The 26,581-nt window shown below is 41.4% G+C and overlaps 1 protein-coding gene across 8 annotated transcripts in view; it reads right to left on the bottom strand.

Moving 5' to 3' along the window:
* Nucleotides 1-26,581, bottom strand: part of CADM2 (cell adhesion molecule 2) — a 1,031,723-nt gene that overhangs the window by 136,688 nt on the left and 868,454 nt on the right. For all 8 annotated transcript variants that reach the window (XM_037906100.2, XM_037906084.2, XM_043538395.1 and 5 more), the window contains 2 exons: nt 24,166-24,303; nt 18,913-19,083 (listed from right to left, as the gene is read on the bottom strand). In XM_037906100.2, the coding sequence (XP_037762028.1) occupies nt 18,913-19,083; nt 24,166-24,303 (309 nt within the window). The remainder of the gene's footprint in view (nt 1-18,912; nt 19,084-24,165; nt 24,304-26,581) is intronic.

Below are 26,581 nucleotides of genomic sequence, written 5' to 3'. Positions count from 1 at the left end.
TTACTCTCTCAGATATTGTGGAGCGCACAGCAAGCAGTAATAACAGTGGGAATATTGGTTTCGCTGAAGTCTAACTGAGTCAGTAAACTGTGCCAGCACGCTTTTAAACGTCCAAATGCACATTCTACCACCATTCTGCACTTGCTCAGCCTATAGTTGAACAGCTCCTGACTACTGTCCAGGCTACCTGTGTACAGCTTCATGAGCCACGGCATTAAGGGGTAGGCTGGGTCACCAAGGATAACTATAGGCATTTCAACATCCCCATTTCAACATCGGTTATTTTCTGGTCTGGGAATGAAATCCCTTCCTGCAGCTTTTGAAACAGACCAGAGTTCCTGAAGATGCGAGCGTCATGTACCTTTCCCGGCCATCCCACATTGATGTTGGTGAAACGTCCCTTGTGATCCACCAGAGCTTGCAGCACTATTGAAAAGTACCCCTTGCGGTTTATGTACTCACCGGCTTGGTGCTCCGGTGCCAAGATAGGGATATGGGTTCCATCTATGGCCCCACCACAGTTAGGGAATCCCATTGCAGGAAAGCCATCCACTATGACCTGCACATTTCCCAGGGTCACTACCCTTGATATCAGCAGATCTTTGATTGCGTTGGCTACTTGCATCACAGCAGCCCCCAAAATAGATTTGCCCACTCCAAATTGATTCCCGACTGACCGGTAGCTGTCTGGCGTTGCAAGCTTCCACAGGGCTATTGACACTCGCTTCTCAACTGTGAGGGCTGCTCTCATCTTGGTATTATTGTGCCTCAGGGCAGGGAAAGCAAGTCACAAAGTTCCATGAAAGTGCTTTTACGCATGCGAAAGTTTTGCAGTCACTGGGAATCGTCCCCAACCTGCAACACTATGCGGTCCCACCAGTCTGTGCTTGTTTCCTGAGCCCAGAATCGGCGTTCCACCGTATGAACCTGCCCCATTAGCACCAAGATGCCTGCATTGTCAGGGCCCATGCTTTGAGAGACGTCTGTGTCCATGTCCTCCTCAATCATGTCACCGCGCTGATGTCGCCTACTCGCCTGGTATCGCTTTGCCAGGTTCTGGTGCTGCATATACTGCTGGAGAATGCGTGTGGTGTTTAATGTGCTCCTAATTGCCAAAGTGAGCTGAGCGGCCTCCATGCTTGCCGTGGTATGGCGTCTGCACAGAAAAAAGGCGCGGAACGATTGTCTGCTGTTGCCCTGACGGAGGGAGGGGAAACTGACAACATGGCTTACAGGGTTGGCTTACAGGGAATTAAAATCAACAAAGGGGGTGGCTTTGCGAGAAACTGAATGGCCCCTCAAGGATAGAACTCAAAACTGGGTTTAGCAGGCCCTTGATTTCATGGAGGGAGGGAGGAGAAAATGAATACAAAACAAATCTAGTCTATTTCTTGTTTTGAGCCACTTCATCTATCTTTATATATCTTGCTGGCAGCAGACTGTGCAGTATGACCACTAGTCATCATCATCTCCTGGGTGCTCGGCAGAAGACGGTGCAGTATGACTGTTGGCCATCATCTTCTGCTGGCTGCTGATTAAAAGACAGTGCACTGCCGGTAGGACTCAATCGCCATGAGACAAAACTTAAAAGGGAAATGACCTGGCTGAGTCACTCCCAGGTTTGCCCAGGCACCCCTGACCTCATCGAGGTCGGTTAAAAGAGCACCCAGGACTATGTCGACGATGGCTACCAGTCATACTGCACTGTCTGCTGCCAAAAGGCAATAAACTGCTGCTGTGTAGCAATGCAGTACCGCGTCTGCCAGCACCCAGGAGACATACGGTGACGGTTAGCTGAGCGGGCTCCATGCTTGCCGTGGTATGGCGTCTGCACAGGTAACTCGAGAAAAAGGGCTCAAAACGATTGTCTGCCCATGCTTTCATGGAAGGAGGGAGGGAAGGGGGGCCTGACGATATGTACCCAGAACCACCCGCGACAATGTTTTAGCCCCATCAGGCACTGATATTTCTACCCAGAATTCAAATGGGCGGCGGAGACTGCGGGAACTGTGAGATAGCTACCCACAGTGCAATGCTCCGGAAGTCGACGGTTGCCTCGGTACTGTGGACACACTCCGCCGACTACATGCACTTAGAGCATTTGTGTGGGGACACACACAATCGACTGTATAAAAATGCTTTCTACAAAACCGACTTCTATAAATTCAACCTATCAGTGTAACCATGTCAGGCCTACAGGATTTATACTTCATAGTTACCTTCAATTGGTCATTTGTAAAGAGCTTCAACACGGTGTATACACACCAGCCACCTGGCATCTGTGGCTGGGGTTGAACTCCCTTTACCATTACAGTCTGTTTATGAGGTTCTGATTACCTTAGGAGGGATATGTTTGTTTGAGGGTGGGGGTATCTGATATTACAGAGAGTTAGTTTATGTATTGGTGTATATGTTATCTTGATTCCCGTGTCATTTCTTTTCTCTATTCCTATCTGTACTATTTTTAATTCAGCCATACCTTTTCCCTTCCTAAAGTGTTAGTTTCTTCTAAAAACTGGTCAGTCCTTGCCTCTTTTTAATGGTTCGTGCTCTAGGAATCAGATGGGCTGTGCACTCATTTATTCAGTTAACTAGTAGGTTGAGGAACTGTACACAAAGAATGCAGTTTAGCTCCAGTGTCCAGCAAGCAAAGGACTGGGAGCTGCCATCAGTCCAAGGATCCCAATGAACTCAGTTCTCATTGGCCCTCAAGTGGGCCACAAAAAGACTTGTGGAGGAGAAGTAAGCAGACACTAGCCTGCTTGGGCTTTAACCCTGTCAGGGCGGGAGCGGGTGACCACCCCACTACAATCAGATACATTCACGGAAGCCGATGTTCTTAATATTATATATGCAATTCTGAAAGTTCTGAAGATATTTAGATATACTTCTGCGGTCTCCCTTCTCAGGCCTTAAGTAACAAATCTTGATTTTACTGAAATGTTTTTATAATCCTTTCTAATAGCTGAAATATTTGGAATAGGACATGTCCTCTTCATTTACTACAAATGGTCAGATTTTCAGTGTTTAATAGCTAGAAACAACTTTTAAAATTGCGAAAGGCAACTAGAATACTGGCATTCAGATATTATACATTTTATCAGTTTTATAACCTCTTTCCAAACTGGCAATGAGTATCTATTCCTGGAGAACAGATAAGGGATTTATGTTTGCACTTTATCATAGAACAGTGGTCCCCAACCTTTCTGTTGCAATAGCATATTCATGCTCCCAGAAGAGCGTGGCGGGCGCCGGACAACCAGCCGCCAAAATGCTGCTGAGAAGCAGCAGCATTTCAGCAGTGACACTTCTTGGCATTGCCGCTTCTGGGTGGCATTTTGGCGGCTGGTTGTCTGGCGGCTGTGCTTCTTGGTGGCGGATTGTCCGGCAGAAGCGCTCCCTTGTCAAGAGGCGGGTGCACATAAATGCCGCAGCACGTGTCATGGCGCCCACGGGCACCGTGTTGGGGACCACTGCCATAGAATATAATCTAATCCAGTCCACCATGCCTCAGCCCTCCTCTGTTCAAGTCTTTCTTTAAAATGTATGTCTTTCAAAAAGACCATAAACCCTACTTCTCCCAATAGAATGGACTCATGGAACTAACAAGACTTTTGTAAAAAGTCAATTGCTTTTCTTTTGCTTATACTTAACCCCCATTATGAATTTGCATGTTACTGTTTTAGGTTGCAAGATGTTCAGGGCAAGAAACTTATTTTCATATCAGTACGCAAAGTGCCTATCATGCTCCTCTTGGTACACAAATCATTAATAAAATAAATTATGTGCTGGCTTGCATAGAAATCAGAGAGAAATTGGCTTTGCTTTCACTAAACATGAATATGCACTTATGTTAAGATATTTTCTACCTGCATCCCTAGCCTTGTCACCTAATATAAGTTTTAGTATATGCCTGTCACGGGGTGCAGACTCACCCAGCAGCACCTCCTGCTGGTTGTCTTGGGGAATTAGCGTCCAGCCTCCAGGGTGCCTCCTTCAGGCTGGTGTCTCACCGCCCCTGGTCCCCCATGTCCCTCCCAGACCCCAGTTCCCCAGGGGGCAGCACCCCCACAGTTCTGGGTCTCCCCCTCCCAGGGAAACCCCCACCCACTATCCCCACCTCACCTCAGTCTTAGGCTACTGCCAGTCACCAACTAGCCCCTGCTCCCGGGGCAGACTGTAGTATAAGCCACTCATCATAGACAAGGGGGTCTGGACCTGCTGCTTCTGCCTGCCCCTGCAATCCCCATCCCTAATAGGCCTTCCCAGGCCTGCAGCCTGGGGCTTTCTGGGCCAGAGCTCCCCGCTTCTCTGGCCCTTCCCCAGCCCTGCTCCAATCTAGGTGTCCTACTCAGCACCTTGCAGCCAGGCCCTTCTCTCTCTACAGGCAGAGGGAGACTCTACTGGAACAGCTGGCTCAAAGCCTTTATAGAGCCAGCTGGGCCCTGATTGGGGCGCAGCCCCCAGCTGCCGCCACTTCCCCCAATCAGCCAGGGTTTTACTTCCTTCCCCAGCCCCAGCCCCCTGCAGGGCTTTTCCAACCCCTTCAGGGCTGGAGTGGATGCTCACCCCGCTACAATGCCCCATAGCGTAATTAAAATCATATTTAACCCTTTTCATCTGTAGATCTCAAAGCACATTATAAAGGTGGGTGAATATTGCCAGCCACATTTTACAGATGGAAAAACAAAGGTCAAATGACATGTAGAGGTCACTAAGCAAGAGAGCAACAGAGTCAAGAAGAGATCTCAGGTCTCCTAACTCCCAGTGCAGTGCCCACCCCAAAGGACCAGGCTGCCTCTTTGAGCTACTGAATGAGTTGGGTAGGAAGACATCATATCTGCTGGTGTTATCTAAATATCAATAATTAATGGGGCTCAATGAACAAACTGGTGAGGATTATAGAGATGGAGAAATCTCTTTATCAGTTGTTTTTTTTTTTTGTATGATCCCTCAGGTGGTTAAGAAAGGAAACTCCATTAGTGAGCTTGCTTTTTATGAAGGATGCATATCAATATGCTTCCACTGCCTAAGTCCAGAGATGTTCTCTCTCTCTGAATGTACAGGCTTGGAAAATTAGACAGTACTAAAAGAGTTACTTTTGGTGAATATACAAGAACTAAAGTAGGGAACCACAGCTCCAGCAAAATACGAACCAACCTGAACTTTCAACCAAAAGAACCTACCAGGAAACACAAAACAACCTTTGCAGATTTGTCTCTTGCTATTAAAAACCTGGTTCATTTATACACAATTTAAGAAGAAATCAGACATAAAAAACATGAGATTGGTCTCCATGCAGCCATATACAGAGAAAACCTAAATATTTCAAAAGCGGGGTAAATGCATTCCGTTTCCTCTTGATCTCTTGCATACTTTAAAACAATCTAGTAACATAATGTGATCCCAGACCCATGCTGACTTTGAAACTTTGATTCTGAGGTTAGTGTGCTGTGTCCGTGATTGTACGTCAGCAGTTTGTTCTATATTGAAGATATCTCCATCTGCAGTAAGGTTTTGAGTTGGACAAAATCAGGGCTATATTGTCTCTCAGACTCGGTGTGTGCATGTAAACTAACAGGAATTACACAAGTATAAAGTGGGAAGAACAAATCGGCCAATGAGTTCATTGAGAGATGAGGGTGCCAGTCACTTCAGAACTGGGCAGTATTTTTATGAAATCTTCCCATTATATTTTTTGCCTCCCTCTCAATTTTTTTCCTTTTCTTTTCCCCCCACCAAGGCCATATCTCATACTGTGTATTTGGAGTGTTGTATTTATTTGCCCTCATTGACTTGTACCTCATTTCTTCTCTATGTAATGGTTAATAATGCTTAATGGTACTTCTGATTAATTAAACTCAATGATCTATGTAACCAAACAATTTTGCAATTGGATCCATGTGAGCAGACTTGCTTGTACGAAATCCCAATGGCCTCATGGATGCAAGGATGCACAGATCCAATGGCAGGATTAGGAGTCAACACTGCCATTGTAAGAAAACATTGACCTCAGCTCTAGAGTCAGAATAAGACAACCCAGCACTCTAAGCACAGCAGGACATCAGCGCCCCCTGTGATCCCTCTCTTTGCCATGACCCTTTGCTCCATTTGCAGTGGGGATGGTAACCATTTCCTCCTCTCCCATAGAGGCAGGGACAGTGGCCTTGGGCTTCCTTCTCTCCTCCATGAGTTGCAGCAGGAATCCCATTTTCCTCACAGCAGCAAGAGGCTCCCCAGTACCTATCCCAAAATCTGGGGCATATCTGCTTTGGTGGATTGTCTGAGCCCACTTTATGTTTCTCCTCCCACCACAACCCGTTGTGGTAATGTTGGTGAGGGCCACCAGAGCAGCACATCTTTGAGTTAACACCCCCAGAGAAATGAATGGGGCACTCCCCATCTCAGGGCTCTTGCTCAGTCTGTCTGCAGACTCAGCCTTCACTGCATCAGTTACACTTTTAAGCTTTTCTTATAAACCAGGAAGGCTGGAAACATGCTTTTTAAAAAATTAAGCTGAAATTGCAACATTATCATGACTCCAGGAGCTGGGGCCCTAGGCACAGGTTTATAGCACGTATGCTTTAATCAAGTCCTGCCCAACTCATTTTCTAATCTGTTTATATCCCTGTTTAATTTTTGTGTATTCTATAACAGTTATCTTCTGTGTATCAGTGTTTATATTAGTGCGATGTAATGCACTGAATACTGCATTTTTCTTTTAACAGGTTTATTTAAATGATAATCTACAAACAATATGTATTTACTTGATGGTTTTACTTTATGATTTAAAAACTCCTGAATATTGAAAAGCTTTAATAAAATGCTCAGGTTTTTTATTATTTATTGTATCAGTGAGTAACAAACCCAGATGCCATCATTTTTAAAAAGGTTATAAAAAGATAACAGTTCAGTGATAAATGTTTTTCCTGAGAGACGAATTCATTTATCTTTCTACCTAATTTTGTCTGTTAAAAAAAAAGTCTGTGATATTTATTTTCATCACCGTCATCTACTTTTTTTATGGTGCCCCTATTCTATTCTTCTGTTGATTCCTCTCATGGAACATAATTTCCAAGCAGGAAGAAGAAATAAGCAACTACCTTTGAAGACAATGATTCAGCTGTTTTATTGATCAATTAGCATAGCAGAAGGCCTGGGATAAATTTAAAAGATTTTTTTGAGAGATCAAACATACATTATTAACTTCAGATCTTGATGGTCTCTCCTGCTAGAGGCAATCACAAAAACTTGATGAAATGTTGTACTTCTATACAAACTTATCCATATTTCTAAATAGTCCAGGTAATTATATTCTTAAGAACAGGCTACTTAAATAAATTCCAGGGACAAACCACTGTGGTATGTACAAAGTCAACAGCAAAACGGATCTCCCAATTGAGATCGAAAGAATGAGTGGGGAGTATTCCAACCACCTTTGTGGAAGTGCTCATCACTTTTTAATAGATTAAATTTACCAGCTGTTGGTATCGTACAGCTGTGAGTCAGCACTCCCTGAAACTGGGCTTCCTTTGTAAATGACAAGTAGCACTGCTTCTGACAGTGCCAATTCAGTGCAACAGAGTACATGCAAAGCAATTTTACAATTGGCAAACTTCATCAAATTATCCTGGGAGATACAGTATGTCTGATGCTCTCCTTCAGAATATACTGAATGACTCATTGCTTTAGTAGACAAGATGAAAATTCAATATTTTGTGCCTGAAAATGTATGTTATTAATTTTTGTGGGGGAGGCAATCTAGATCAAATAGCTGTATCATGGCAATAGCATTTCATTTTAGCATATCTGTTCACATACTGAGGAGAAAGAAGACTGTTATACAGTTTAATTTTAAAGTAATTTTATGAAAATTTAGTTTTAATGAAAGTGAATACTTAGTGGCATTATTATGCCTCCTCTATCTTCCTTCTATATCACTTATAAAATTATTTGAAATAGCTAAGTGGGACCAGATGAGCAGCATCTACGCCCTCCTTGTCAAGAACTGTTTAATGACAATTCTGCCGTCTCAAACATAGATTTTCCAAACTTTTTTAAAAATGTAAACTAAAAAAGCAAAACCGCCAAAAATAAACAACCCCCCCTTTTTAAAAGCATAAAAGCAGTCCCATGCATGCAAAACAGTAGCAAGCCTTTAACCAATATAGAGGAAAAGCAAACCATGATCAATGAAAACTTCCCTCCTGACACACAAAATGCATGACTGCCTACACTAGAGTACAACTTTGACAGATACTCCTTTAACTTACTAAATTCCACACACAGTAGTCACGATATTTGGTTAAAAATATTAAAAGCACTTAACTCAACATCTCAGCTGTCCGTTCTGCCACACCTATTCCCCACTGTCACCGAAAAATAAAACCTCTTAAAATTTTAGTTCCATACAATACCTCTATTTCCAACCACCTCTTTACTACCCTCTTCTTCAGATTCTAACACAACATTTTAAAATGAACGAAAATAAACACTGCAGAAACTATGTGGTGCCTGCTACACAATCAAAGCAGTCTCATCATCTGATTTTGTAAAAATGTAATTCTTCCCTCATTCACCTCCGCTGCAGTCCATTGTTGTCTCTTCCTATGCCAGTCTTTAATATTGCAAACACTTCAACACTGAGTTTAACTTTGATTACATGACTTAAATGTGGGCATGGCAAAGGCTGTCTCTACATACCTATGCACGAGTTACTTTATGTACTTGAGTAGTCCCAATTGGACTACTTGCGTGAGTAAAGTCATTCACATGTATAAGTATTTGCATGGTTGCGGGCCTTGTGTTTTAATTATCTGTGAAGCATCACACACAGCAATGGTACTATATAAATAATAATTTCTTCAAACCTATGATTCCTAGTTCTGGTCTGCTCTGTGAACTCAAATATACCATAAGCCAGAATTTTATAAAAGTAACTTCCCTAAGTACTTAAGTCATGACACCTCTTAAATCTATACAACACCAATTTTGCCAATCTCTCTTTATATGTAAAACCTCTCCACTTCATTTATCATCTTCGCTGCCCCAAACTGTGCTCCCTCCATTTTAATTACATTTTTCCTTTATCTCACTTGAACTAACTTTTCATAGGTGATATGGCAAAACAACGATTAAAAAAAGGAACTCCTAATTTCACAAGAACCATGAAGATATGCACATATTTTTCGGAGTCAGCACAGGACATTTTAACATAATCCTTTTCCCTCTTCTTTTCTCACCCATCTTTTTTTGTTGTTGTTGTGTTTATTTATGGCACACAGCTGTTCTGTCAGGTCTGACTTTAGGTCTTTGGGGCAGGATTCGTGGGCCTGATTTTTTGAAGTGCAGAGCACCCAAAACTCTGTGGAAGTTAGTAATAGCTGATAATGCTCAGCACTTGAAAATCAGAACCCATGGTTTTACTTGACTCTCTGAAGTCCATAGCAAACATCTGAGCACTAAAAAATAAAATGAAAAAAAATCAGCAAGAATTATAATATTTCTTTAGGTGACTAAATAAGATGGCCTGATTCTTATTTGTCTTCTACAGTGGTTCTCAAAGCCGGTCCACCGCTTGTTCAGGGAAAGCCCCTGGTGGGCTGGGCCAGTTTGTTTACCTGCTGCGTCAGCAGGTTTGGCCGATCGCGGTTCCCACTGGCTGCGGTTCGCCGCTCCAGGCCAATGGGGGCTGCAGAAAGTGGTGCGGGCTGAGGGATGTGCTGGTCACCCTTCCTGCAGCCCCCATTGGCCTGGCGCGTCGAACCACGGCCAGTGGGAGCCATAGAATCATAGAATCACAGAATATCAGGGTTGGAAGGGACCTCAGGAGGTCATCTAGTCCAACCCCCTGCTCAAAGCAGGACCAATCCCCAACTAAATCATCCCAGCCAGGGCTTTGTCAAGCCTGACCTTAAAAATTTCCAAGGAAGGAGATTCCACCACCTCCCTAGGTAACGCATTCCAGTGTTTCACCACCCTCCTTGTGAAAAAGTTTTTCCTAATATCCAACCTAAACCTCCCCCACTGCAACTTGAGACCATTACTCCTTGTTCTGTCATCTGCTACCACTGAGAACAGTCTAGATCCATCCTCTTTGGAACCCCCTTTTAGGTAGTTGAAAGCAGCTATCAAATCCCCCCCTCATTCTTCTCTTCCGCAGACTAAACAATCCCACTTCCCTCAGCCTCTCCTTATAAGTCATGTGTTCCAGTCCCCTAATCATTTTTGTTGTCCTCCGCTGGACTCTTTCCAATTTTTCCACATCCTTCTTGTAGTGTGGGGCCCAAAACTGGACACAGTACTCCAGATGAGGCCTCACCAATGTCGAACAGAGGGGAACGATCACGTCCCTCGATCTGCTGGCAATGCCCCTACTTATTCAGCCCAAAATGCCATTGGCCTTCTTGGCAACAAGGGCACACTGTTGCTCATATCCAGCTTCTTGTCCACTGTAACCCCTAGGTCCTTTTCTGCAGAACTGCTGCCTAGCCATTCGGTCCCTAGTCTGTAGCGGTGCATGGGATTCTTCCGTCCTAAGTGCAAGACTCTGCACTTGTCCTTGTTGAACCTCATCAGATTTCTTTTGGCCCAATCCTCTAATTTGTCTAGGTCCCTCTTTATCCTATCCCTACCCTCCAGCGTATCTACCTCTCCTCCCAGTTTAGTGTCACCTGCAAACTTGCTGAGGGTGCAATCCACACCATCCTCCAGATCATTTATGAAGATATTGAACAAAACTGGCCCGAGGACCTACCCTTGGGGCACTCCACTTGATCCCACCTGCCAGCTATACATGGAGCCATTGATCACTACCCATTGAGCCCGACAATCTAGCCAACTTTCTATCCACATTATAGTCCATTCATCCAGCCCATACTTCTTTAACTTGCTGGCAAGAATATTGTGGGAGACCGTGTCAAAAGCTTTGCTAAAGTCAAGGAACAACATGTCCACTGCTTTCCCCTCATCCACAGAGCCAGTTATCTCGTCATAGAAGGCAATTAAATTAGTCAGGCATGACTTGCCCTTGGTGAATCCATGCTGACTGTTCCTGATCACTTTCCTCTCCTCTAGGTACTTCAGAACTGATTCCTTGAGGACCTGCTCCATGATTTTTCCAGGGACTGAGGTGAGGCTGACTGGCCTGTAGTTCCCAGGATCCTCCTTCTTTCCTCTTTTAAAGATGGGCACTACATTAGCCTTTTTCCAGTTGTCCCATGATCAGCTGAACCTGCAGACGCAGCAGGTAAACAAACTGGCCCGGCCCGGGCCGCCAGGGGCTTTCCCTGAACAAGCAGCGGACCAGCTTTGAGAACCACTATTCTACACTATGAGTTAGGGGTGTGATTCCTCTGCTTGTGTGGACACACACTCTAGCTCTCCTTGATCTAGCACAAGCATAAATAGCAGCATAGCCACAGTAGCATGGGTAACAGCAGTAGAGGCACAAGTTAGTTGTGCCATGTATGTACCCAGTGGTTTCATGAGAGCTGGCGTGAGTATGTGTACATGAGCAGGGGAATCATACCCCTAGCTTGTAATGTAGACATTGTCCCTCTCTAAGGTACTGATTCCTCATCACTTGGATGACCATTTACCTATTATATGGATGCTTAACCCTACCTTCTCTATCTTGGCTACATGCTTGTCATGACTTTCAGAGATGACATCACAGAGGACAGGTCTTAAAATTGCTCCTTCAGAGCAGGCATGGATCCCTCTGCCATTCCTCTATAATAGACCCAATTATCGTTGCAATTAATCATCTTGGGGTGCCCTGGGGTGCATTTCAAAAAAGATACATTAGAATCGGAAAAGATGCAGAGAAGGGCAATAAAAATGATTAGGGTATGGAACAGCTTCCTATGAGGAGAGATTGAAAAGACTGGGGCTTTTCAGTTTAGAAAAGAGATGACGAAGGGGGGATATGATAGAGGGCCATACAATCATGACTGGTTTGGAGAAAGTGAATAAGAAAGCATTATTTACCCCTCCACATAAAACATAAGAAGCAGGGAATCACCTGATCGAATTAATAGGTGGCAGATTTAAAACAAACATAAGGAAGTACTTCTTCACACAACACGCAGTCAACTGTGTTCATGGAGGATAGGTTCATCCATGGCTATTAGTCAAGATGGTCAGGGATGCAACCCCATTCTCTGGGTTTCCCTAAACCTCTGACTGCCAGGAGCTGGGACTGGAAGGTGGGGAATGGCTCACTCAAAAATTTCCCTATTCTGTTCATTCCTTCGGAGGCATCTGAAACTGGCCACTGCCAGAAGACACGATACTGGGCTAGATGGACCATTGGTCTGACCCAGTATGGCTGTTCTTATGTTCTCCAGTGGACACAGGTTTCACTGCAGATGGGCTGAATGTTCTGTTCTGGTGTGAGGGAAAGGCCTGTGCCAGTCTGTCACATATGGGACCATTTTGCTCATCTTAGAGAACATATATTACAGTGGGTGAGAATATTTGATTCCCTTATTCTAACCTTCTGGGTATTGCAGTAAGTGAGCTGAGCCTAGGATCAGACAGACTTTTGACAATATATAGTAGGTGATTGATGGTTTAGTCCTCAAAAATGAGACTTCTTTCTTTCTTTCTATTTCCCCTCCTCCCCCACATCATTCCACAATTGATCCTTCCCCTGCTCATCTAGATAGAACATCCTTCAATTGCCTGAGTGACTCACTCTTTTAAGATCCCATCCCAAGACAAACGGTGTCTCTGTGCCTATGTCAATTAACTCATTCTTCTAAAAACAATTAATATTTCTCCCTGAGCTTGCCAGTTTCAGTATTTTCAGTCACTCTCCCCCAAACTTGCCTTGTCTTATCTGACCCTGTCATAAGTACAGATGACATCTGCATTGAAAACTCTGACCACAACCATTATTTGTATTTCTGTGTAGAATGTAATAATCTATGAACCATTTTGTGACATCTGTGCACAAAAGATGTTAGAGAAAAATAAATTATATTGTATTATATTACACTTGTAAACCATATTTGAGTATAAGCCTCCAGATGGTAAAGGTTAGGGTTGTACATTAACCCTTTGATCCAGATAACCCCTTTGAAAGATGAAAGTTTGGCATCTAATGAACCCACAAGTTTTTGAATTATTTTACATTTAAATCATGGATTTCTTATTTTCATCCATCATTAACCTAATTGATCTCATTTAAACATGCAAATTAGGGCACTGAACTTTCACGTTCACAGATATTATTCTTTACGGCTTACTCTAAGTATCTTCCATGTTTCATTTGTTTCAATAGTTCCTTAATCTGAAAAGCTTAAACAAGATAATTTTGCTTATTAACAGTGTTTACATAATAACTGAGGTAAATATAACAAATTCTCATTCAAAATTCAATATGAATAGGTGATTAATATATATATATATAAAAGCAGGATCTTGGCATTACATTTTTATTTTTACAGTTTTTTAGACATACCTGGCATAAATAAACAAATGTGAAAATATCCCTTTTTGCAAGGTAGAATTCAGTTTCTCAGACTCTGAACTACAAAAACAATAAACCCATGATGGAGGTGGTATCACCGACTGGTCATCTAAAATGACTAAAATACACTCCTAATTAGTTCACATTTTTCCATTGACATTAGTCTCATTTGGTTTGGTGTATGCAGCTTAGTTACTTTTTCAGAGGTAGAAAGCTCTAACCTTCAGGTATGCATAATTGTTTTCTTTCCTTTAGTTTTCCATAAGATGCCTTCTCTTAAGCAGGTAATTTATTTCTGGTGGAAATTAACAATTAACCAAGATATCGTGTTCCACCAAAACCACAAAATAATCAGACAAGTAAAAATAATTGGCCAGATCCTCGGCTGGTGTAAACCAGTGCAGCTCTATGGATTTCAGTGGCGCTACTCTGATTTATACCACCTGAAGATCTGGCCTCATATTATTTCCAGAGAGGCGTAAACTAGTTAGAACAGTAGTGCTAACAACTGTAGTGTACGTTTTCCTTTGTGACATAGCTACCTGGTGTGTGTGTGTGTGTGTAGATAGACACACACTGCACTAAACTGGTTTTTACATCGTTGTTCAAGTGCATCATTTGTAATTTGCATATCTGTTGTCTCTACAGTTCATTTTTTTATTATTCAAAATCAATACAGGCATTTCCTAAAGACTAGCCCTCAACCATTTTAAAATAATTGTCTAACCCTAAAGAAGGGCTCTGATACTCAATGTAAGATCATTTAGTAATAACTAGAAATGAAGAAATTGTTAGCTATCACAAAAACTTGTAGTAAAAGCCCTTACAAGAAGGTTAGCTGATGGCTGCAAGCTTGTCAAACTGATACTTCATTGCAGAATTGCGAGACCACTGATTAAGAATTTACCTAAAATTGCATCAGCAGATATCAGCACAATATCTTTTTTTCATAATACATATTTAACACATCAGTGCTGTCATATGGGAAGTATGGTCAGCTTATGAGATATGCTGCAGAAGCTTATAGTGTGTCTTGTGGTATTGATCTCATTACCGCTGCCATTTTAGAATCACAGTGATGATGTCTGAAGTTTGAACAGGTTTGATTTCATTTTAAAGCTTCAAATGAAGCCTCTTGGGATTTGTGCCTTGGTGGAGAGAATCAAAATGGGCTGTTGCCAGGAGTGCAAGTAAGGGCTTGCAGGTACACAGTACAATAGAGTGAATCACTGCCGCACCAAACTTTTATAGTGGCAGTACTGTATCTGTGACAGAACAGAAGAAGGTTTTTGAGTGTGAGCACAGAAGTAAGTAATAAAACTAAATGTTTCTCTGAGATTTAGTTTGGTTTATATATACATAAACCTAATAGTCAGTGACAGCTAGTCTAACAACAAACTTCCACACAATGCCACAGAGAATATTATTCTATTCTAGGTTTATTGTTGACTGTAAGGGTCAGTGGAAAAATAGACTTGGCAAGAATGTCATGCCACCACTAATCCCCATTGGGCAAGCATGAACTAGATTACAGCCAAACCCTTTAGCAAGACAACGGCAGTAAGACTGTCCTGCAGGAAACAGAGCATGACATATGGATGGATTAGACTCGAGTGAGAGAGGATATAAATTAGTGATGGGTAAATCTTAACAGATTGAAGGGGTTGGTTCAGATAATCATCCAAAATTCTGGATGTTTACCCAAACTTTATCTAAATTTTCTTAACATTTGTATCTATTTCTTAATATCTGCAAAATAGGCCTGGGAACCTCATGAAAACAGACACACTCTCTCTATCCCCAGTTTTCAAGTGCTAACCATATTCTGTCTCTGAAGATGTAGCATTCTGGGCAGATATCCTATGGTGCAGTGGTGTGCTGCACAGCTCTATGCATTCTGAATTTTTTTCTTGCGGGGCATTGTGAGGTGCCTATGGAACCTACTGGGATTCTGGGACTTGGAGTCAAACAAATAAACTCCCATGATTCTACCTCTGGTTTCTGGTAGAGCTCTCATGCACAGCAAATGCACATGGCATCCCCTGCAAATATGCAGTCCAGGTGCTCATGGTGTGGGTTCCTTTGCTTTGATCTGGTCTGGCACTGGGACCAGCTCTAGGAGTGCCTCCTCACCTTCATTTTCATGAATACACAGAAAAGCCAACTTTTAAATCCTCCTACATAGTTGTATAGTAATACAGCATACTCTACTTACTGGGAGAGCTCCTGTCTGCAGCATTTTCTGGATGGTTTCTGGTAGAGCTCTCATGCACAGCAAATGCACATGGCATCCCCTGCAAATATGCAGTCCAGGTGCTCATGGTGTGGGTTCCTTTGCTTTGATCTGGTCTGGCACTGGGACCAGCTCTAGGAGTGCCTCCTCACCTTCATCATTCATCTGTATTTTGTCAGTGCCATTTTGTCAGGGATCATGAAGGACACACTGCTAAGCTCTGTGATCATGACAGTTATTCATATGAACAGGATGATGCACATGAATTGGCAATTGAGCAGCTGGGAGGCTTAAACTGGCCACCATGGAGGCCTGTGGCTACTGTGATGATGCAGCTACAGGTGGAGGAGGAGCAGGATGATGAAATCGAGCAGTTACTTCTTCAGGGCATTTATCTGGAGCACCTTTATTTAGTAGAGTGCCACTTCTGGGCTCAGCCAGCTAGCAGCAACTGGTGGGACAGGATAGGGATGCAGAACTGGGATGACTAGGAGAAAGCTACTTTCCTAGAGATCTATGCAGAGTTCACCCTAAAGCTACAATGATAGAACACCAACATGAGGGCTCCTCTCAGCATGGAGAAGAGTGTGGCCATCATGACCCAGAAGCTGTCCATCTCTGACTGCTCCCAGTCAATAACTAGTGATCTCAGAAAAATGCCTCAAGTGGCATGGGAAATAGGGTCAGGGATTCACTGTGCTCCTACGTCGAGGTCAGGAGGTAGTTTTGGGTAATGAAAGGTTTCAGAGTAACAGCCGTGTTAGTCTGTATTCGCAAAAAGAAAAGGAGTACTTGTGGCACCTTAGAGACTAACCAATTTATTTGAGCATAAGCTTTCGTGAGCTTCATCGGATGCATCCAATGAAGTGAGCTGTAGCTCACGAAAGCTTATGCTCAGATAAATTGGTTAGTCTCTAAGGTGCCACAAGTACTCCTTTTCTTTTTGGATAATGAACATACTGTATATCAAAGAAGTGACTGATATATGCTTGTGTATTGATTTTATTAGGGGGTGATACTGGGGGTTGGTGTTGATGTTAAAGGGAGAGCTACTCCTCAGTGAATTTTTTCAGCCAAGTTGTACCAAAACTTTTGTATTGAGTTAACAAATCACATAGGTAACAAATAACATTACTGGAATTACAGAGTTAAAGAATGTAATGCAAACTCAAGACCAATGGAACTTTTTTATGCCCAGAGTGTTGCTCACAAATTCCTGTTGGTGGGGTGCTTGAAACTGTTCTTTTCCATCCTGAAGAGGCTGGTTGGTGTGGGAAGTGTCTGCAATTTGGTTGACTGAAAGGTAGGTCCTCGTCTGGTGTGGTATCCAGAGTTTACAGGACAGGGCTAGGTAGGGATGCTGTGCATGAGCTTTGTAAGAAAACGTGTTCCAGACCTAAAAGGGTCTTGCTTAAAAAGGCAATTGGCAAACCAGGAACACATGCAGAGCTGCTATCGGCCAGGATGACATACTCCCAGCTGGTGCAGGAGTGGAATGGAAACTACAAGTATGAGCAACCCTGAGAAGGTTGCGAATACACAGAAAAGCCAACTTTTAAATCCTCCTACATAGTTGTATAGTAATACAGCATACTCTACTTACTGGGAGAGCTCCTGTCTGCAGCATTTTCTGGATGGTTTCTGGTAGAGCTCTCATGCACAGCAAATGCACATGGCATCCCCTGCAAATATGCAGTCCAGGTGCTCATGGTGTGGGTTCCTTTGCTTTGATCTGGTCTGGCACTGGGACCAGCTCTAGGAGTGCCTCCTCACCTTCATTTTCATGGACAGTATCTTGCAGATGTCTGCATTCCAGAGACTATTCTCCAGATGGGCCTGGAGATCTGCAGGCATCCACATGCAAGCACAGTGTTATAATAACTATGTGACTCTGTGTGTGTGAACTCACCACTACCTGATATTAAAAAGGGACACACCTGGCTGCATCCCAGCATTTAATTAGAGAGAGAATATTTGGTCAAGATGACTCTAGAGCAGGAGTGGCCAACCTGAGCCTGAGAAGGAGCCAGAATTTACCAATGTACCAAAGAGCCACAGTAATACGTAAGCAGCCCCCCCATCAGCTCCTCGCCCCCCCACAGTGCCTCCCACCCACTAGCAGCCCCGCCGATCAGCACCTCCCTCTCTCTCCCCGCACCTCCTGATCAGCTCTTTCATGGCGTGCAGGAGGCTCGGGGAGGTGGGGGGGAGGGAGCGAGGGCACAGCGGGCTCAGGGGAGGGGGTGAGAAGGGGTGGAGTCGGGGCAGAGCCAGAGGTTGAGCTGTGAGCACCCCCAGCACACTGGAAAGTTGGCACCTGTAGCTCCAGCCCCGGAGTCGGTGCCTGTACACGGAGCCGCATATTAACTTCTGAAGAACTTCTGTGGCTCCGGATCCACAGGTTGGCCACCCCTGCTCTAGAGCAGTGGAGGGCACACAGGTACACAGACAGGCTGAGCCAGGTGTGAAGCAATACAGTGTGGGATAGCATGGAGAGGAATGCTAGAAGCAGAGTGATTAGAAATGCCTTCACATAACCCTTAGAGCACACAAACTCACTGCAAAGAAGAGTTACTTCTACTCCAGATAGGATTCATGACTTCTACTTAAGGTGCCAAATAATTCAATTTTTTTAAAAAATTGTGTGTGTACGCAAGGCACTTTAATGAGAACAAACTAAAGCTATTCCGATGTAACATCCCCATGATTGACAAGCCCTAAGAATAATGAATATGGTTCTTCTCTCTTAGGCTCCAACATGAAGAACATCACACAAAGCTGTGTTAGTAGGGCACAAAGTTGATGATTTAATCTCTACTGCTAACATCAGCTTGCATTTCTATGGTATTGTCAAGCAAAATAGTGACTACTATATAAACCTGTGGTCTTGGTGTTGAAAACCTACCTGAGAAAACCAGTGAGACTTAAAATCCCCAACATACTTATCCTCTCTCCTCCACCAAACAGACTAAAGACTCAATCTTACAGTCCTTACTATGGGAAACCTCTCATTGACTTGCTAGGAGAATTGCAGGATTGGGCTAGAAGAGAGGGATTTGTATGTATTTGAACTCATTAACGATTTAAGTTTTATTTCATGTCTATTAAATGTCTAGTGACAGTACACCTTCTCTCAAAACCAGAGAATGTAAACGTGTGTGGATAGGGATAGACATATAGATAGATTATAGATATTACTTACAGTGTATTTCTAGAACCTGCATTGCTATCTGAGGTGTGGAGTTTAAGGACTCATGGTCTACTCTGCAACGTACAACGGCACCATCATCACTCCGATCCGCTCGGAAATCCAGTGTGCTGCTAACAGTGAATGTCCTGCGATTTGCATCCTCTTCTTTTAAATATTTGACATCTGCAAGAACAAAAAAATGTAGCTTAATGATTTTCAGGGAGCACAATGCAATAAGAGGCAGCTCTGGTATATATCAAATCCATTTCTAAAACTTTCCCCCTAGTTGCTTAAAAAAAACCCAAACACTTTATAGCCAGACATTCCATTATTTGTCTGATAAAAACCAATACTGCCATTGTTTTTCCTATGTGTGTATTTGGCAATTTCAAAATCAACTGCTGAGAGCCTGGACAAGAATTTTAACTGTTTGCATGGATAGGAAAAGCTGTAAGGATGCTATGCAGGAAGAAATTACATAATATATCATAGAATCAGATATCGAGAGGTCATCTAGTCCAGTCCCCTGCACTCCTGGCAGGACTAAGTAATATGCAGACCATCCCTGACAGGTGTTTGTCTAACCTGCTTTTAAAAATCTCCAATGACAGAGATTCCACAACCTCCCTAGGCAATTTATTCCAATGCTTAACCACCCTGACAGTTAGGAAGTTTTTCCTAATGTCCAACCTAAACCTTCCTTGCTGCAATTTAGGCCCATTGCTTCTTGTCCTATCCTCAGAGGTTAAGAAGAACAATTTTTCTCCCTCCTCCTTATAACACCTTTTATGTATTTAAAAACTGTTATGCCCTCTCTCAGTCTTCTCTTTTACAGACTAAACAAACCCAGTTTTTTCAATCTTCCCTCATAGGACATGTTTCAGACCTTTAATCATTTTTGTTGTTCTCCTCTGGACTTTTACCAATTTTGTTCACATCTTTCTTGAAATGCGCCCAGAACTAGACACAACACTCCGGTTGAGGCCTAATCAGTGCAGAGTAGAGCAGAAGAATTACTTCTTGTGTCTTGCTTACAACACTCCTTCTAATACATCCCAGAATGATGTTTGCTTTCTTTGCAATAGTGTTACACTGTTGACTCATATTTAGCTTGTGTCCACTATGACCCCCAGATCCCTTTCCGCAGTACTCCTTCCTAGGCAGTCATTTCACATTTTGTATGTGTGTAACTGATTGTTCCTTCCTAAATAGAGTACCTTGCATTTGTCCTTACTGAATTTCATCCTATTTACTTCAGACCATTTTTCCAGCTTGTCCAGATCACTCTCAATTTTAATCCTATCCTCCAAAGCACTTGCAAGCCCTCCCAGCTGGGTATCATCTGCAAACTTTGTAAGTGTACTCTTATGCCGCTATCTAACTCACTGAGGAAGATATTGAACAGAACTGGACCCAGACTGATCCCTGCGGGATCCCACTTGACACAGCTTGGCTTAGCCATGGTCAATATTTCCCTCAGCTTTCTGATGCATAAATCTTGATAGTCACCTCAGCAAAAATTGAAATCTGCTTAATGCTCAGCAACCAACTGGAAGAAAAATGCCTGGGTGGGGAAGACAATTATTTCTGAAGCAAAAATCAGAATTACTTAACTACCTGGATTCTTACATTATCTGGAGTGAGTGAAAAAGCCCATCTTTCTGATTCCAGAGATATTTTTAATCTAAAAAGATGTAGCTGATTACATTTTAGATCTGCTTTCTAAAATTGACTTTTCATGGAAATTTTATTTAGGTCATTTTCGTCTCCCTAATGGGATTTTACTGTGATTTGTAAAACTGAAACCTCTTGCATTTTCCTTTCCTTTGATTAGGAAACACAGGACACATGCAATCTCAGTAGTATATTCCTTTACAAAAATTCATTTTAAGACCTTCATTAGCCCAAATCAAAATGACCAGGTTGCTGTTTTGCTAAAATAAACAAATATCATAAAGGAGGAAAATATTTTAGCCTAGATTTAAAAAGTGCTTAAAGTTTGGATCCTACGTGAAACTTTAAAGCACCCGAATAAATAGACTTATTTTCAAAAGTGCTGAGCACCCAGGAGCTCCAATTAACTGCAGCTTGGACAGCGTCTAGGCATTGGGAGCCTTCACTTCAAAGGAAGCTGCTGGATGCACAGCACTTTTGAAAAATGGAGACCACCTCCTTAGGAGCCTTTTAGATGCCTGTTTCTTTAAAATCTTGACCCTTAACTGTCAGTGAAAAAAATAAGTCAATGTATGTACTTTTATATAAACCCTGAGTATCTGGATCCTCAAAAATATCTATACATTTAACTATAATGGCCAAATGTTTTTAAATTTAAGAAAAGGAGTACTTGTGGCACCTTAGAGACTAACCAATTTATTTGAGCATAAGCTTTCGTGAGCTACAGCGAGTGTAGCTCACGAAAGCTTATGCTCAAATAAATGTGTTAGTCTCTAAGGTGCCACAAGTACTCCTTTTCTTTTTCCGAATACAGACTAACACGGCTGCTACTCTGAAACCTTAAATTTAAGAGAATTTTTTTCTTCTGAGAATCACATTCATTAGAGGAAATGAAGCTTAAAGTCAAGAACTCTCCCCTTTCCCCCTGCTGCTGCCCCCTCTCCCCACCCATGAAGACAAACAGTTTTCTTGGAACTCACTGTTTGCATATGCACTCTGACTGTTTTAACACTTTTTGTTAGCTCCATATTATTGGTCTCTGAGGAGGAAAACAATAGAAACTTGCTGATTTATCACTCATTGGTTATTTTCAACCAATTATAACCTTATATTCCTCCCATATATGTAACAATTATCTATTTAAAATATATATTTTTCCATATTTTAACTGGGCAAATCTGGTATTTTGGGCTTCTGTATATTTTTCATCTGGTTTTGCTTTAACCTTGCATTATAATGTGAGAAGGTTAAATTCTATTTCAGTTGGAGTTTTGTCAAACCAAAAAGAGTACCACATTTCTGATCTCACTGCACATATTAAAATTAGCAACCTCATTTAAATTTGCCATTCTGTTGCAAAAATATTAATTTATTTATTTTTACTACACAGGAAAAAACCAGGAAAATAATTTGAAAATATTTCTGAAAAGTGAAAACTGAAACCACATTTAAGGTTACATTTTCAAAGCAGTGAGTAATAAATTACGTGACAAATAAGTATTGCGTATTTACTTTCTGATACATTTGAATCTCTTAATAAGCTCCATTTAGGGATGGCACAGTCAGTTGTTTTATTGAGCAGATAGGAATAAAAAAGGATCAGAAAGCCAAACTTCACATCCCTATGCTAATATGGGTGCATATATAAGAGGCAGAACGTTCAAATATAAGGTATGGAACGCCATGATTCACACACAGCCTCTCCCATTCTTGACATCAAGCCAGTTAAACAGTTCTCTCTTACAAGATGCTGATTCCTTTTTTCTGCTAATAGAAATGCAAGCAGCATTTTAGGTTGGCTTTTTTTCCCCCGGTTCCTTCTCTGGAACTGAATGTATTCGGTTTTCATGTTCTTTTGCACCGTGTATAATATACTGTAACACAATTGGATTTACTGGTGCCAGACAGCAGAACTCCTAACCTTTAATGTCAAGTGCATTAGCATACAATTTCATATCTATTTTCTCAGATTTATCATTTCACCTTTTCCAGTGCACAAAAGCTAATGTACCTTCTGTTGATGCCATTGCAAGCTAGTTAGGTTAGGTTATTTTATTTGTAACCTTCATGACAATGGCAATGTGCTCTTCAGAAGACCTAGAAAACTGAAGCGTTCAAGGCTTTTCCCTCATTTGTATCTTCTTCACTTCCTATTCCGCCTCAGTTTCAACACCTATTTCATCCATTCTATTGAGTTTTCTTTCTTATGTCCATCCCTTAGGTACCTACCCAGAAAGCCATGTGTTAGTTTAAGACCAAAATCCCTAAATTGTCTGCTTTGCTGGTATTACATTTCAGCTGAACAGGAAAGGCATAATTACTGTGCAAGCCTGAAAGATCTGATTTAAAAAAAAATAATCTGGTGCCATGAGTTGCCCTTGCTTATGTCTGCTAACACCGGTAGTTCATGTAGGATACTGGCACTACCTATGTTTATTTTCCATCTTTTGATGGCGCTGCTTGCACTTTGACATCTCTTTTGAATGACAGCTTTGCTGGCATAGTACAGCATGTATGTTATGTCCTGTGTTAAAATTTTGCCTTTTAATTATATTGCACAAGGTGCTACTTTTCTCTGGGTGACAGGTCTTAGGTCTAGCTTTGGCCCCACCTCCCGAGGTGGTGAGGCTGGGGGGGATCTCATACTTCAGTCCCCCCTCCTGGGGTTGTGTAGTAATTTTTGTTGTCAGAAGGGTGTCGTGGTGCAATGACGTTTGAGAACCCCTTCCTGCAGGCTGAAAGACTCCACTTTCTGATTTCCTGCTTCCCATCTTCACTTGACCCAGGAACTCAGGTATATTTTAACCTACTTGAGCCCAAAGTCCATGCCACTTTCTAATCCAATTTTCTGATTTTGAATTGGAAACTTCTCAAGACAGGTACATTTAAAAGAAATCATATTTCTGTGGATACCAACCATGGTCTCTTTAACTTATTAATTTTGTATATTAGTCTTTGTTTTATTATGTATTGCTCTGTGCTGGTGGATACCAAAGAAAGTTGAACTGTTTCTCTTATTACCACCACAGCTTTGCTTGAAGCAGCTTTTTTGATTCACTAACAAAAACCATAATGCCAGACAAGTGCGTGAGATACATGGGTACTAAAGGAATGATTTTAAAACAATAGCTACATGGAAACAGTCACAATTCTGACAATTCATTCACCTGATCTTTTAGCATATTGGATGAAAATGACAGCAATAAAAACCAATACCAATTTTCTGGGAACAGGCAAAAGTGGATCAAATGTCAAAATAGCTGGGTTACTGATAGAGACATGAACCTGGTACTAAAGATTATTGTAAAGCATTTTATGATCCATCTCAACTAAGGTGATATTATGACCTTAAGCTAACTATAATTAAAAATTATAGTTTGTAACATTTTGCAAAATAATCAGTCATATTGCCATTATGATAAATGTTGATCAATTCTTCCACATTACATAGTAGAATTGATTCTTGCACATTTAGATAATGTCAATCTTTTTATAAAAATGAAAGTGATACAATTCCAAGCAATCCTCTATCCCATTAAATGCTTTAGTTTTGATGTTGACACAGAATTACATGTAAATGTTTTTCAATACCTTTAATCTCTTTGTCATTCTTGAACCATCTGATATCAGCTGCTGGTTTGCTACCTGAGGTCTTGCAGGTTAGCTGCATCCTCTCTCCCTCCATAACTGGTGAAGTAAATCCACTAATTTGTGGCTTCTCAGGAACACCTAACAAACAATCAAACAAATAAAAGATACAGCATGTTGCCAATCAGCTACTTTAAGCCTTTGACAAGAGGGTTGTCAGTTGATAAGGTTAACCTATTAGAGGTCAATTTCCAAAAGAAATAACAGATAGGTTTATTCACTTAATGATTGACAGACCTAACAACAAGTGTCACTGAATTCCGTTTTCTATTTTAAACTGACCAGTGAATCTGAACCATACTTGAGTTTAATCGAAGAAAATGAACATGTTTTGTATGTTCATTTTAAACCAATCCAGCTTTTCTCATACTTTATATTCAAGTTCAGATTGACTTCCTATTGCTAGATATAGAGTGGATATCTGTATTTTAAGAAGATTATTTTGGGTGGGAGGCATGGAATATATTAACTACTCTTGTTAAAATGAAACACAACCAGGAACAAAATCCAAACTGATCCAGCTGCATTTTAACAGACAGTTCCAGCATGAATTCAGGGAATCCTAACACAAAAGGAGAGCAAAAAGAAAGACAAAAAAATCCTTCCTTTTCAGATTTAACTAATATATAGTAATAATGGGCCCGATCCAAAGCACACAGAATTCACAGGAATTCTTCCATTGATTCAGTGAGCTCTGGATCAGGTCCTATGCCCATTAAACATCCTACTCAGAACATTAGAGATGGCAAGGGTTATGTTCTGAGGAATGGAGGGAGATTTTTAAAATAAAGAACTGTGAATAAAATTGAGAATATTTAGTTATATTCAATGACAGGCTTAGTAACACACAGAAATTACTTATTTTGGGGGGATATATCTTTCCACAGATTCTAAAAGCTCTTAGAATATGATTAGGTTTGCCCTTTACATCTGGAATGTTTCAATTAATTCACAGATTTCCATTCCTGGATAAAGAAAAGGAGTACTTGTGGCACCTTAGAGACTAACAAATTTATTTGAGCATAAGCTTTCATGAGCTACAGCTAATGTAGCTAATGTAATGGTGTCCAGTTTGCAAATTAATTCCAATTCAGCAGTCTCTCATTGGAGTCTGTTTTTGAAGTTTTTTTGATGAAGAATTGCAACTTTTAGGTCTGTAATCGATGACCAGAGAGATTGAAGTGTTCTGCGACTGGACACCATTACATTACACTTGAATAAAGACTGGGAGTGGATGTGTCATTACACAAAGTAAAACTATTTTCCCATGTTTATTTTCCACCCCCTACCCCCACTGTTCCTCATATGTTCTTGTCAACTGCTGGAAATGGCCCACCTTGATTATCGCTACAAAAGGTTTTTTTTTCCTCTCCTGCTGGTGATAGCTCACCTTACCTGATCACTCTCATTACACTGTGTATGGTAACACTCATTGTTTCATGTTCTCTGTGTATATAAAATCTCCCCACTGTATTTTCCACTGCATGCATCCGATGAAGTGAGCTGTAGCTCATGAAAGCTTATGCTCAAATAAATTTGTTAGTCTCTAAGGTACCACCAGTCCTCCTTTTCTTTTTGCAGATACAGACTAACACGGCTGCTACTCTGATTCCTGGATAAAGGGATCAGTCACTGAAATTCCACTCTGTGCTCTGCATCTTGCAATTTGGTTTGTTCATGTCTCTCCTTTTCCAAAGGAAACTGATAAACACTGCACACAATCAAACATTACTCCAGACACAAACAACAGCACCCATCACAGTGTAGATTCTGTAATAAAACTACTCCTACTTTTCAGAGGCATGAAATGGCATCTTTAATAATCCCTGTACATTAAAATCTTCTAATCCAAATCAGACCAGTGAATAGAAAGAATATTTCTGCATATAAATCATCTTTCTGATTAAAATGATGGCATGGAATAAACTACAAAGCAAGAAAAAGAATGTTACTCTCATATAGGGGCTTCTTTAGAAGAATTTCAAATGCAAGTTCTTATAGACAAATAAAATTATTGTGAGATAGATGCTTCTGAAACCTTGCTGCTGTCTTTTCACTGGAAAGAAAACAGATGATGTTGGAAAGCAGTCATGTAAAAAAACAAAAACAAACAAAAAAACCCCAACCAACCAACCAACCAAAATAGACCATAAAAAAATCAAGCCACCCTGATTAGAAGCAACTGATTAGATGTTTGGCTTTTTACTTTTGTAACACCCTTTTATCTGTGTTCCACTGCCATTTAATAGGTTGAATTTGACTAATCATCTATTCTTTGGATCTTGAGATGGCTCTCTACAGAAAAAAAATTAACCCTTAGGCATTTGTTATCCCAAAATACTTTGCTTTGAGCGGATAT

The sequence above is a fragment of the Chelonia mydas genome, chromosome 1 (assembly GCF_015237465.2).
Source record: "Chelonia mydas isolate rCheMyd1 chromosome 1, rCheMyd1.pri.v2, whole genome shotgun sequence".
NCBI lineage: Eukaryota > Metazoa > Chordata > Testudines > Cheloniidae > Chelonia > Chelonia mydas.
This window is presented reverse-complemented; position numbering and strand designations above follow the sequence as displayed.